General features: G+C 40.3%; 1 protein-coding gene across 1 annotated transcript in view; it reads right to left on the bottom strand.

The window, feature by feature from the left end:
- LOC140395776 (uncharacterized) overlaps positions 1–14,252 on the bottom strand; it is a 187,344-nt gene that overhangs the window by 133,688 nt on the left and 39,404 nt on the right. Inside the window, exons 30-52 of the mRNA XM_072483934.1 lie at positions 13,197–13,361; positions 12,721–12,885; positions 12,271–12,435; positions 11,802–11,966; positions 11,321–11,485; positions 10,857–11,006; positions 10,405–10,569; positions 9,481–9,648; positions 8,998–9,162; positions 8,542–8,751; positions 8,073–8,240; positions 7,606–7,755; positions 7,154–7,318; positions 6,231–6,398; positions 5,749–5,913; positions 4,669–4,833; positions 4,190–4,351; positions 3,707–3,871; positions 2,997–3,149; positions 2,525–2,689; positions 2,049–2,207; positions 905–1,057; positions 360–479 (exon numbers count right to left, since the gene is read on the bottom strand). Coding sequence (XP_072340035.1) covers positions 360–479; positions 905–1,057; positions 2,049–2,207; positions 2,525–2,689; positions 2,997–3,149; positions 3,707–3,871; positions 4,190–4,351; positions 4,669–4,833; positions 5,749–5,913; positions 6,231–6,398; positions 7,154–7,318; positions 7,606–7,755; positions 8,073–8,240; positions 8,542–8,751; positions 8,998–9,162; positions 9,481–9,648; positions 10,405–10,569; positions 10,857–11,006; positions 11,321–11,485; positions 11,802–11,966; positions 12,271–12,435; positions 12,721–12,885; positions 13,197–13,361 — 3,741 coding nt within the window. The remainder of the gene's footprint in view (positions 1–359; positions 480–904; positions 1,058–2,048; positions 2,208–2,524; positions 2,690–2,996; positions 3,150–3,706; positions 3,872–4,189; positions 4,352–4,668; positions 4,834–5,748; positions 5,914–6,230; positions 6,399–7,153; positions 7,319–7,605; positions 7,756–8,072; positions 8,241–8,541; positions 8,752–8,997; positions 9,163–9,480; positions 9,649–10,404; positions 10,570–10,856; positions 11,007–11,320; positions 11,486–11,801; positions 11,967–12,270; positions 12,436–12,720; positions 12,886–13,196; positions 13,362–14,252) is intronic.

Genomic DNA, 14,252 nt, shown 5'->3' with positions numbered 1-14,252 from the left:
TATTATCTATTTGATACATTGCACTTGGGTGGAATCTGCAGAAATCTGTTCATCAATTCTGTTTAAAATTTCATTAGCTTCGATCTGCAGCCTACTGATCCACTCAATATGTGCCCAGTGTCCAATCAGGTTAATTGTGCGGCTGAATGATGCATTCCCCCAAATCACTGCCCAGAATATGCATGAGGGAGAGATCTGCTTCCACCTCCCTTTATTTCCAAACATCAGAGATATTCCAACTTACAGACAGGGAAAACATTTCAAATGAAGGGACAAAATCACTTCTTAGAGAAAGATCTAAATAATTGAAAGAACTCCTCTACAAAAACTATACAGCTCATTGTTGTTGCTGTGTGTACCTGTCATTAGGCTGGTTGTTCGTGTTGTAAATGCTTCACTGATAGTCACGGGCACAGCGGAGCTTGTTGAGGTTTGAATAGATGTAGAAGGAGTTTCTCTGCCTGACAGTGTTGATGTTTCTGTTGCACAAAAAAGAACATTCAGGATTGTTACACAGCGTTCATATATCCGACAGTCATCCTATTGTGTTGCCTTCAGATTATGAAGCTGCTGCTTTAGCTGGATATGGGGTGAAATTCTGGTGTTAACACAATGCGTCATATTGAGATTTAATAATGGAGCATAAACCAGCCCTGCTTAAATTGGAGCTCGATCGGCAATATGATTATCAACCTACTGAAGCTCAATATGAAAATCTTTCCGTGGTCAACAAGTCCTGGAGTGGGGACTGAACCCACAGCTTCTGTTTCAAATGCAGGGACACGAACTACATTCTAGAGCCAACACAATCATGGACTATCTTTCCATCCTGTATTTCTAACTTTGCAGTAGATTGAAAAGATTCAGAAAGTTGCAACTGATAAAAGAGCACTCATGAACTCACGACTTGTTGAGAGGAGGGATGTCGTCATTGTTGTTGATGCTTCAGGGGAGGCTGCTGTCGTTGTTGGTGCTAATGTACTTGATGAGGGAGGAGCTGGTGTGGAGGTTTGTGCTACAGTGGATGTCTCCATATTTGTCGTGAAATGTTCTGTTGCTGTTATCGAAATAGAGGACAGCCATAATTAGATATGCAGACATGGAGCAGCATCCTAACATTCTAACCGGAAGGTCACATTCATAGTCATATATTGTTGGCTAATTAACATGGCAATGTGGCAAGGCATTAATGGGCAAAAGACATTTGCACATTATTGCACTTTCGATTATCATAGCTGATACAAGGGGCAAAATTCTCCAGAAACGGCGCGATGTCCGCCGACTGGCGCCCAAAACGGCGCAAATCAGTCGGGTATCGCGCCGCCCCATAGGTGCGGAATGCTCCACATCTTTGGGGGCCGAGCCCCAACCTTAAGGGCTAGGACGGCGCCGGACGAATTTCCGCCCCGCCAGCTGGCGGAAAAGGCTTTTGGTGCCCCGCCAGCTGGCGCGGAAATGACATCTCCAGGCGGTGCATGCGCGGGAGCGTCAGCGGCCGCTGACGGCATTCCCGCGTATGCGCAGTGGAGGGAGTCTCTTCCGCCTCCGCCATGGTGGAGACAGTGGCGAAGGCGGAAGGGAAAGAGTGCCCCCACGGCACAGTCACGCCCGCGGATCGGTGGGCCCCAATCGCGGGCCAGGCCACCGTGGGGGCACCCCCCGGGGCCAGATCGCCTCGCGCCCCCCCCAGGACCCCGGAGCCCGCCCGCGCCGCCTTGTCCCGCCGGTAAGGTAGGTGGTTTAATCTACGCCAGCGGGACAGGCATTTTAGCGGCGGGACTTCGGCCCATCCGGGCCGGAGAATCGCGGGGGGGGCCCAACCGGCGCGGCGCGATTCCCGCCCCCGCCGAATATCCGGTGGTGGAGAATTCGGCAACCGGCGGGGGCGGGATTCACGCCAGCCCCCGGCGATTCTCCGACCCGGCGGGGGATCGGAGAATCTCGCCCAAGGTATACTTTGTTGTTAAATTTCCATTATGTGTTTTAAGAGTTCCAGCAGGTGTATTAATTCAGAATATTACAATTGAATAGAGATCAATAATACTCACTGGAAAGGATTGATGTTGTTCTTGTGGTTGTTTCAGTTGCCATTGATTCAATGGAGCTTGCTCCAGATGTTGGTGCTATTGTACTTGGTGAGGCAGGTGCCGATGTAAATATTGGTGCCGCAGTGGAAGTCTGTATATTTGCTGCTGATACTGATGGCTCTGCGTTTTAAAAAGTGTACATTGTTACTCAAGGAACTGGAAAGGATGGATCAATATACATAAGTTTTTATTCATATTTGTGCTGTAGTTTTTTCAAATAACATGTATATGGGTAGATACTGAGCTGGATAAAATATCCTCCAATTGTGACAGCCTTTGGGCATCAATTGTGTTTTACATCTCATTAAGCCAGTGCAATTATAGGAAACAACAACTGCTGAAATCTTCGAATGTTTCTTGCTGTGTACTTCCATCTTCCAGCAGTTTCAAATGATTAATGTTTGAATTGCTGCATAAGTGTTATTTTGTGTGCTCACCACTTGTTGATGGGAATGATGTAGTGTATGTCAACTGTTCAGTTGTTGATCCTTCAGTAGAGCCCACTGTTGATGTTGATGCTGTTTCACTTGTTGCGGGAGTAGATGATGGGGAGGTCAGTGCTGCTGTGGCTGCCTGTGTGCTTGTAGTTGATGTTTCTGCAGCTATTATTGAAAGAGGTAATGATTTTAATCAGTTGAACAGTGAGCATGGGTAATATATTATAATTCTTCCTCAGTGGTTGTACTTTATATCATGTTAGTACTCATGTATCATGGCATTTACTGAATCATTTTACATGACTTTGTTTCAACTGTTCCAAGGAACATGAGCACCAGGTTGTTGCAATATAATTAGAGCCAGCTACGTAATGATATAATATTTTTATACTGCTTTCATAGGCTTCTAACTATGAGTAGTTGATCAGGACTGAGAATGGGATAGGTGCAAAGAGTGTTTGCGGTTACTCACCATTTGTTGATGGGGGTGGTGTAGTGCCTGTTGTTTCTTCAGCAGTTGGTGCTTCAGTGGAGCTCACTGTAGGGGTTTGCACTGTTGGAGTTGTTGAGACGAAAGCTGATGTTGAGCTTTGTGCTGCTGTGGATATCTCAGTAGTTTCTTCTACTGGTATGAAAATAGGTGACAGACTTAGAAAGTCTACAAAAAGCACGGATAAACACGTAAAACCTCGAGCCCAAAAATTAACTTCCTTGAGCTCCCATGTCATGGATATTACGAATGTGACCTAGACATGCAAAACATCATGAATAAGCAAATCACATCTGCACATTGTTCGACTTGGGGCAATTGTGGACAGCCACATGATATACTCCTTTGATAATCTTCAGTAAATTGTTGCTACACTTGCAGTTGGTGGAACAAATTGAAATGGTAGAACTGCAAAGGGAGCACTCGTTTACTCACCACTTATTGATGGAAGATATGTTGTATTTGTTGCTTCTGAAAATCGACCTTCATAACATGATAAAAAATGTAACTGACTAACGGCCATGTTGCAATGCAGAAATCACAAAATGGGATTTGCATGTTATTCTACTGTGCATATTGATAGCCAAAATCATGCTACATTCTTCTGTTAAATTTCCATTATGTGTTTTTATACTTGCATTCGGTGAAACAGATTGGAATATTAGAAATGAGCAGAGAGCACTCATACTCACCACTTGTAGAAAGCATTGATGTTGACATTGTCGTTGTTTCATGTGTCGATGATTCATTGGCGCTTTCTCCAGATGTTGGTGCTATTGTACTTGGTGTGGTGGGTGCTGATGTCAACGTTGGTGCTGCAGTGGAACTCAGTGTAATTGCTGTCGATACTGATGGCTCTGTGATTTAAAAAGTGTACATTGTAATCGAGGGAACTATAAGGTGGATGAACATATAAAAGTTTTTATTCATATTTGTGTTATAGTTTTGGTCACTTGACATGTAGAATGGAACTATAATGAGCTGGATAAAATAGCCAGGAATAGTGACAACATTAGGGGAACCAATTGTGTTTTACACGTCATTAACCCTGTGCAATTATAGGAAACAACATACTGCTGAAATCTTCTGATAGTTTTTGCTGTGTAATTCAATCTTCCAGCAGTTTCAAATGATTAATATTTGTTTTCTGTATCAGTGTTACTTTGTGTGCTCACCACTTGTTGATGAGAGTGAAGCAGTGTACGTCGACTCTTCAGTTGTTGATCCTGCAGTAGAGCCCACTGTCGATGTTATTTGACTTGTTGCGGGAGTAGATGATGGAGAGGTCAGTGCTGCTGTGGCTGTCTGTGTGCTTGTGCTTGTTGATGATTCTGCCGCTATCATTGAAAGAGGCAATGATTTAATTCAGTTAAATAGGGAACATGGGTAATATATTAACATGTTTCCACAACGGTTGTACTTTATATCATATTAATACTCATGTATCATCGGATATACAGAATCATTTAACCTGGCTTTGTTGTAACTGAATGTACAGCTCCACGAGATATGAGCACCAGATTGTTCCATGTATAATTAGAGCCAACAAGATAATACTATATTATTTTTTTACTGCCTTTATGTGTTTCTAACTGCGAGTAGTTGTTCAGCACTGAGAATGGAATAGGTGCAAAGAGTGCTTTCGCTTACTCACCACTTGTTGATGGGGGTGGTGTCGTGCCTGTTGTTTGTTCAGTAGTTGATCCTTCCGTGGTGCTCACTGTAGGTGTTTGCCCTGTTGTACTTGTTGAGACGGAAGCTGATGTTGAGCTTTGTGCTGCTGTAGATGTCTCAGTAGCTGCAGCGGAAGATTCTTCTACTGTTATGAAAATAGGTGACAGAATTAGAAAGTGTGTAAAAAACATCGAAAAACACTCAACATTTTGAGGCCAAAAATCATCTTCTTTGAGCATCCATATCATGTAATATTCCTAATGTAGGATAGGCATTTTAAAATAATTCGAATGATCAAATCTCATCTGCATTTGTCTTTATTATAATTTCCACGACAGTACTCCTTTGACAATGTTGAGTTGAGTGTTTCTACAATTGGATTTGGCATAACGAATAGAAATGGTAGAAATGATAAGGGAGCACTTGCACACTCACCACTTGTTGAAGTGAGAAATGTTGTGATCGATGATGCTGGAGCTGTCAATGCTTCTGTGGAGCTCACAGCGGCTGGCTGTTGTTGCAATTGTACTTGTTGAGAGAGCAGCTGATGTAACAGTTTGTGCTGTAGTGGCTGTCTGTATCATAGATTCATAGGATTTACAGTGCAGAAGGAGGCCATTCGGCCCATCGAGTCTGCACCGGCTCTTGGAAAGAGCACCCTACCCAAGGTCAACACCGCCACCCTATCCCCATAACCCAGTAACCCCACCCAACACTAAGGGCAATTTTGGACAAGTTTTGGACAATTATGTTTGCAGTCGACTGTTCTGATGCTGCGGTTAAAATAGATGACAGCCTTAAAGAGGTATACAGCAAGCCTGGAACAAGATGCTAACATTACAACTGAAATTCTATCTTCTTGACATGATATAGAGTGCAACTAATGGCCATGTTACAATGCAGAAATCAGAAAATGGAATTTGCATGTTATTCTTCTCTGTAAATTGATAGCCAAAATAATGCTTAATTCTTCAGTTCCATTTCCAGTATGTGATTTTATACTTGCAGTTGGTGAAACAGTTCACAATATTAGAACTGAGCAGAGAGCACTCAAACTCACCACTTGTTGAAAGGATTGATGTTGTCATTGTCGTTGCTTCAGGTGTCGTTGTTTCAATGGAACTTGCTCCAGATGTTGGTGCTGTTGTACTTGGTGAGGTAGGTGCTGATGTAGATGTTGGTGCCAGAGTGGAAGTCTGTGTACTTGCTGTCGATACTAATGCCTCTGCGATTTAAAAAGTGTAAATTGACTTCGAGGGAACTGAAAAGGATGGACCAATTTATAAGAGTTTTTATTCATTTTTGTGTCATTGAATTTGTCAAATCACATGTACATGGGAAGATAATGAGTTGGATAAATTAGCCTTAAATTGTGACAATATTAGGGCACCGACTGTATTTTACATCTCATTAAGCCTGTGCAATTATGGAAACTACATTCTGCTGAATTCTTCTGCTGGTTTTTGCTGTGTACTTCCAACTTCCAGAAGTCTGAAATGATTAATATTGGAATAGGTGCAACAAGTGTTTTTGTTTACTCACCACTTATTGATGGGGTTGGCGTCGTCCCTGTTGTTGCTTCAGTAGTTGGTGCTTCAGTGGAGCTCACTGCAGGTGTTTGCGCTGTTGTACTTGTTGAGACGGAAGCTGATGTTGAGCTTTGTGCTGCTGTGGATGTCTCAGTAGCTACAGCGGAAGTTTCTTCGACTGCTATAAAAATAAGAGACAGACTTAGAAAGTGTGTAAAAAACAGAAAAACACTCAAAATGTTGAGCCCAAAAATCATCTTCTTTGAGCTTCCATATCATGTAATATTCCTAATGTAAGATAGGCATTTTAAAATAATTCGAATGATGAAATCTCATCTGCACATTATTCTTTTTGGGGCAATTTTGGGCAGCCATATGCTATGTACTTGTGGAAGGGAAATTAATGAGTTGCCAACTTAGAAGCATGCTGGGAAAATGCTCGTCTATATAGTTTAACACTGCTTTTGAACGAAAATAAGTAGCTCAGGTAACATAAACAAAATACTGCTTCATATATTGGTTTCGGCGTTATTATGTTAACACATTCTCCTCCAAAAGACAACAAAATGTGTACTCGAGTTGTTTTTAGCCACGAGCAAGAACATACGTACTACATATTTCATCTTACGTACTTTCCAAGGTCTTTTTAATATAAACATGGCTGTTTACTTCAAGCTGTTATTTCAGATTATATAGATATGCTTCCTTCCATCGAATCTCAGAGTGTTGTGGACTGGCTAAAAAGCCAGAACACTCTCTCTCCGCAATTATATTTGTGTAAATAAATTTCCTTAAATCGAACCTCGAAGAATTTGTCTTTATTATAATTTCCACGACAGTACTCCTTTGACAATGTTGAGTTGAGTGTTTCTACAATTGGATTTGGCAGAACGAATAGAAATGGTCGAACTGATAAGGGAGCACTTGCATACTCACCACTTGTTGAAGTGAGAAATGTTGTGATCGATGATGCTGGAGCTGTCAATGCTTCTGTGGAGCTCACAGCGGCTGTTGTTGCAATTGTACTTGTTGAGGGAGCAGCTGATGTAACAGGTTGTGCTGTAATGGAAGTCTGTATGTTTGCAGTCGACTGTTCTGATGCTGCGGTTAAAATAGATGACAGCCTTAAAGAGGTATACAGCATGTCTGGAACAAGATGCTAACATTGCAGCTGAAATTCTATCTTCTTGACATGATAGAGAGTGCAACTAATGGCCATGTTACAATGCAGAAATCAGAAAATGGAATTTTCATATTATTCTTCTCTGTAAATTGATAGCCAAAATCATGCTTAATTCTTCAGTTCCATTTCCATTTTGTAGTTTTATACTTGCAGACTGTGAAACAGTTCAGAATGTTAGAACTGAGCAGAGAGCACTCATACTCACCACTTGTTGAAAGTATTGATGTTGTCATTGTCGTTGATTCAATGGAACTTGCCCCAGATGTTGGTGCTGTTGTACTTGGTGAGGGAGGTGCTGATGTAGATGTTGCTGCTTCTGTGGAAGTTTGTGTACTTGCTGCCGATACTGATGGCTCTGTGATTTAAAAAGTGTATATTGTTATTGAGGAAACTGAAAATATGGACCAATTTATTAGAGTTTTTAATTCATGTTTGTGTCATAGATTTTGTCAAATCACATGTACATAGGAAGAAAATGAGCTGGATAAAATAGCCACGAATTGTGACAATATTAAGGCACCGACTGTGTTTTACATCTCATTAAGCCTGTGCATTAAAGGAAACTACATTCTGCTGAATTCTTCTGCTGGTTTTTGCTGTGTACTTCTATCTTCCAGAAGTTTGAAATGATTAATATTGGAATAGGTGCAAAGAGCATTTTTGTTTACTCACCACTTGTTGATGGGGGTGGTGTAGTGCCTGTTGATGCTTCGGTAGTTGGTGCTTCAGTGGAGCTCATTGTAGGTGTTTGCGCTGTTGTACTTGTTAAGACGGAAGCTGATGTTGAGCTTTGTGCTGCTGTGGATGTCGCAGTAGCTGCAGCGGAAGTTTCTTCGACTGCTATAAAAATAAGAGACAGACTTAGAAAGTGTGTAAAAAACATAGAAAAACAGACAAAATGTTGAGCCCAAAAATCATCCTCTTTGAACTTCCATATCATGTAATATTCCTAATGTAAGATAGGCATTTTTAAATAATTTGAATGATGAAATCTCATCTGCACATTATTCTTTTTGGGGCAATTTTGGGCAGCCATATACTATGTACTCCTTTGACAATGTTCAGTTGAGTGTTTCTACACCTGGATTTGGCATAACAAATAGAAATGGTCGAACTGATAAGGGAGCACTCATATACACACCACTTGTTGAAGTGAGAAATGTTGTGATCGATGATGCTGTAGCTGTCAATGCTTCTGTGGAGCTCACAGTGGCTGTTGTTGCAATTGTACTTGTTGAGGGAGCAGCTGATGTAACAGTTTGTGCTGTAGTGGATGTCTGTATGTTTGCAGTCGACTGTTCTGATGCTGCGGTTAAAATAGATGACGGCCTTAAAGAGGTAAACAGCATGTCTGGAACAAGATGCGAACATTACAGCTGAAACTCTATCTTCTTAACATGATATAGAGTGCAACTAACTAATGGCCATGTTACAATGCAGAAATCAGAAAATGGAATTTGCGTTTTATTCTACTCTGTAAATTGATAGCCAAAATCATGCTTAATTCTTTTGTTAAATTTCCATGATGTGATTTTATACTTGCAGTCAGTAAAACAGATCAGAATATTAGAACTGAGCTGAGACCACTCATACTCACCACTTGTTGAAAGGATTGATGTTGTCATTGTTGTTGCTTCTGGTGTCGTCGACTCAATGGAGCTTGCTCCAGATGTTGGTGCTGTTGTACTTGGTGAGGTAGGTGCTGATGCAGATGTTGCTGCTTCAGTGGAAGATTGAGTACTTGCTGCCGATACTGATGGCTCTGTGATTTCGAAAGTGTACATTGTTATTGAGGAAACTGAAAAGATGGACCAATTTATTAGAGTTTTTAATTCATGTTTGTGTCATAGATTTTGTCAAATCACATGTACATAGGAAGGTAATGAGCTGGATAAAATAGCCATGAATTGTAACAATATTAGGGCACAGACTGTGTTTTACATCTCATTAAGCCTATGCAATTATAGGAAACTACATTTAGCTGAATTCTTCTGCTGGTTTTTGCTGTGTACTTCCATCTTCCAGAAGTTTGAAATGTTTAATACTGGAATAGGTGCAAAGAGTGTTTTTGTTTACTCACCACTTGTTGATGGGGGTGGTGTAATGCCTGTTGATGCTTCAGTAGTTGGTGCTTCAGTGGAGCTCACTGTAGGTGTTTGCGCTGTTGTACTTATTGAGACGGAAGCTGATGTTGAGCTTTGTGCTGCTGTGGATGTCTCAGTAGCTGCAGCGGAAGTTTCTTCGACTGCTATAAAAATAAGAGACAGACTTAGAAAGTGTGTAAAAAACATAGAAAAACAACAAAATGTTGAGCCCAAAAATCATCTTCTTTGAGCTTCCATATCATGTAATATTCCTAATGTAAGATAGGCATTTTAAAATAATTCGAATGATGAAATCTCATCTGCACATTATTCTTTTTGGGGCAATTTTGGGCAGCCATATGCTATGTACTTGTGGAAGGGAAATTAATGAGTTGCCAACTTAGAAGCAAGCTGGGAAAATGCCCGTCTATATAGTTTAACACTGCTTTTGAACGAAAATAAGTAGCTCAGGTAATATAAACAAAATACTGCTTCATATATTGGTCTCGGCGTTATTATGTTAACACAATCTCCTCCAAAAGACAACAAAATGTGTACTCGAGTTGTTTTTAGCCAAGGGCAAGAACATACGTACTACATATTTCATCTTATGTACTTTCCATTGTCTTTTTAATATAAACATGACTGTTTACTTCAAGCTGTTATTTCAGATTATATAGATATGCTTCCTTCCATCGAATCTCAGAGTGTCGTGGACTGGCTAAAAAGCCAGAACACTCTCTCTCCACAATTATATTTGTGTAAATAAATTTCCTTAAATCGAACCTCGAAGAATTTGCCTTTATTATAATTTCCACGACAGTACTCCTTTGACAATGTTGAGTTGAGTGTTTCTACAATTGGATTTGGCAGAACGAATAGAAATGGTAGAACTGATAAGGGAGCACTTGCATACTCACCACTTGTTGAAGTGAGAAATGTTGTGATCGATGATGCTGGAGCTGTCAATGCTTCTGTGGAGCTCACAGCGGCTGTTGTTGCAATTGTACTTGTTGAGGGAGCAGCTGATGTAACAGGTTGTGCTGTAGTGGAAGTCTGTATGTTTGCAGTCGACTGTTCTGATGCTGTGGTTAAAATAGATGACAGCCTTAAAGAGGTATACAGCAAGCCTGTAACAAGATGCTAACATTGCAGCTGAAATTCTATCTTCTTGACATGATATAGAGTGCAACTAATGGCCATGTTACAATGCAGAAATCAGAAAATGGAATTTTCATATTATTCTTCTCTGTAAATTGATAGCCAAAATCATGCTTAATTCTTCAGTTCCATTTCCATTATGTAGTTTTATACTTGCAGACTGTGAAACAGTTCAGAATGTTAGAACTGAGCTGAGAGCACTCATACTCACCACTTGTTGACAGTATTGATGTTGTCATTGTCGTTGATTCAATGGAACTTGCCCCAGATGTTGGTGCTGTTGTACTTGGTGAGGGAGGTGCTGATGTAGATGTTGCTGCTTCTGTGGAAGTTTGTGTACTTGCTGCGGATACTGATGTCTCTGTGATTTAAAAAGTGTACATTGCTTTTGAGGGAACTGGAAAGGCATAGATCAATATATAAATGTTTTTATTTATGTTTGTGTCCTAGTTTTTGTCAAATCGCATGTATATCAGAAGATAATGAGCTGGATAAAATAGCCTCAAATTGTGGCCGCATTAGAGCACCAATTGTGTTTTCCATCTCATTTAGCCAGTGCAATTATTGGAAGCAACAAGAAATCTTCTTATGGTTTTTGCTATGTACTTCCATCTTCCCGCAGTTACAAATGATTAATATTTGAATTGCTGCATAAGTGTGATTTTTTATTCTCACCACTTGTTGATGGGAGTGACGTAGTGTATGTCGACTCTTCAGTTGTTGATCCTTCAGTCGGACCCACTGACGATGTTGGTGCAGTTTGACTTGTTGCGGGAGTAGATGATGGGGAGGTCAGTGCTGCTGTGGTTGTCTGTGTGCTTGGAGTTGATGTTTCTGCCGCTATTATTGAAAGAGGGAATGATTTTATTCAGTTAAACAGGGAGCATTGGTCATATATTATCATTTTTCCACAACATTTGTACTTCATATCATGTTAATACTCTTGTATCATGGGGTATACAGAATCATTTAACATAGCTTTGTTGTAATTGAATGTACAGCTCCACGGGATATGAGCACCAGATTGTTCCATGTAAAATTAGAGCCAACAAGATAATATTATATCATTTTTTTACTGCATTTATGTGTTTCTAACTATGAGTAGTTTCTCAGGACTGAGAGTGGAAAAGTGCAAAGAGTGTTTTTGGTTACTCACCACTTGTTGATGGGGGTGGTGTCGTGCCTGTTGTTGCTTCAGTACTTGATCCTTCAGCGGAGCTCACTGCAGGTGTTTGCGCTGTTGTACTTGTTAAGACGAAAGCTGATGTTGAGCTTTGTGCTGCTGTGGATGTCTCAGTAGCTGCAGCGGGAGTTTCTTCCACTGCAATGAAAATTGGTGATAGACTTAGAAAGTGTATAAAAACATTGAAAAACATACAAAATATTGAGCCCCAAAATCGTCTTCTTTGCGCTCCCATATCATGTATATTATCAATGTAAGATAGGCATTTTTAAATAATTCAAATGATCAAATCTCATCTGCATATTATTCTTTTTTGGGGCAAATTTGGACAGCCATAAATGATATGTACTCCTTTTGACAATCTTCAGTTGAGTGTTTCTACACTCAATTGGCAGAACAGATAGTAATGGTAGAACTGATAAGGGAGCAATCACACACTCACCACTGGTTGAAGTGAGAGATGTTGTGATCGAAGCTTCTGGAGTTGTCAATGCTTCTGTGGAGCTCAGTGCGGCTGTTGTTGCAATTGTACTTGTTGAGGGAGCAGCTGATGTAACAGTTTGTGCTGTACTGGAAGCCTGCATGTTTGCAGTTGACTGTTCTGTTGCTGCGGTTAAAATAGATGACAGTCTTAAAGAGGTATACAGCTTGTCTGGAACAAGATCCTAAAATTTCAGCTGAAAATCTATCTTCTTAACGTGTTATAGAGTAAAACTAACTGATGACCATGTTACAATGCAGAAATCGGAAAATGGAATTTGCATATTATTCTACTCTGTAAATTGATAGCCAAAATCTTGCCAAATTCATCAGTTCCATTATGTGATTCTATACTTGCAGTCGATGAAACAGTTCAGAATATTAGAACTGAGCAGAGAGCACTCATACACACCACTTGTTGAAAGGATTGATGTTGTCATTGTCGTTGTTTCAGGTGTCGATGATTCAATGGAGCTTGCTACAGATGTTGGTGCTATTGTACTTAGTGAGGTAGGTGCTGATGTAGATGTTGCTGCTTCAGTGGAAGTCTGTGTACTTACTGTCGAGACTGATGGCTCTGTGATTTAAAAAGTGTACTTTTGAGGGAACTGAAAAGGTATGGAGCAACAGATAAAAGTTTTTATTCATGTTTGTGTCATAGTTTTTTATTTACATGTTTAATTACATGTATATGGGAAGATAATCCGCTGGATAATATGGTACGAATTGTGACAACATTAGACCAGCAATTATCATTAAGCCTGCACAATTACAGGAAACAATATGCTGCTGAAAGTTCTGATGGTTTTTGCTGTGTACTTCCATCTTCCAGCAGTTTCAAGTAATGCATAGTTGAATTGCTGCATAAATGTGATTTTGTGTGCTCACCAATTGTTAATGGGCGTGACGTAGTGTATGTCGACTCTGCAGTTGTTGATCCTTCAGTAGAGCCCACTGTCGATGTTGATGCTGTTTCACTTGTTACGGGATTAGATGATGGGGAGGTCAGTGCTGCTGTGGCTGTCTGTGTGCTTGTAGTTGGTGTTTCTGCAGCTGTTATTGAAAGAGGTAATAATTTTATTCAGTTAAACAGGGAGCTTGGGTAATATATAATCATTTTTACACAACGGTTGTATTTTATATATCATGTTAACACTTATGGCTAATGGCCTTTACTGAATCATTTAACGTCGTTGTATTAACTGAATGTACATCTCCACGAGATATAAGCGCCAGATTGTTCCATGTACAATTATAGCCAAGAAAGCTAATATTATATTATTTTTATACCGCCTTTATGTCTTTCAAGCTGTGAGTGGTTTTTCAGTACTGAGAATGGAATATGTGCAAAGAGTGTTTTTGGTTTCTCACCACTTGTTGATAGGGTTGGTGTAGTGCCTGTTGTTGCTTCAGTAGTTGATCCTTCAGTGGAGCTCACTCTAGGTGTTTTCGCTGTTGTACTTGTTGAGGCAGCAGCTGATTTTGAGCTTTGTGCTGCTGTTGATGTCTCAGTAGCTGCAGTGGATGTTTCTTCTCCTGCTATGAAAATAGGATAGACTTAGAAAGTGTATAAAAAACAGAAAACACACAAAATGTTGAGCCCAAAAATCACCTTCTTTGAGCTCCCATAACATGTCCATTACTAATGTAACCTAGGCATTTTTAAACAACACGAATGAGCAAATCACATTTGTGCATTATTTTTTGGGTAATTGAGGGCACCCATATGCTATACTCCATTGACAATCTTCAGTTGAGTGTTTCTACACTTGGATTTGGCAGAACAAATAGAAATGGTAGAACTGATAAGGGCGCAATCGCATACACACCACTTGTTGAAGTGAGAGATGTTGTGATCGATACTTCTGGAGTTGTCAGTGCTTCTGTGGAGCTCAGTGCGGCTGTTGTTGCAATTGTACTTGTTGAGGGAGCAGCTGATGTAAC

This window comes from Scyliorhinus torazame, chromosome 18 (genome assembly GCF_047496885.1).
Source record: "Scyliorhinus torazame isolate Kashiwa2021f chromosome 18, sScyTor2.1, whole genome shotgun sequence".
NCBI lineage: Eukaryota > Metazoa > Chordata > Chondrichthyes > Carcharhiniformes > Scyliorhinidae > Scyliorhinus > Scyliorhinus torazame.
The sequence above is the reverse complement of the archived record's forward strand: the minus strand, read 5'-3'. Positions and strand labels throughout refer to the sequence as shown.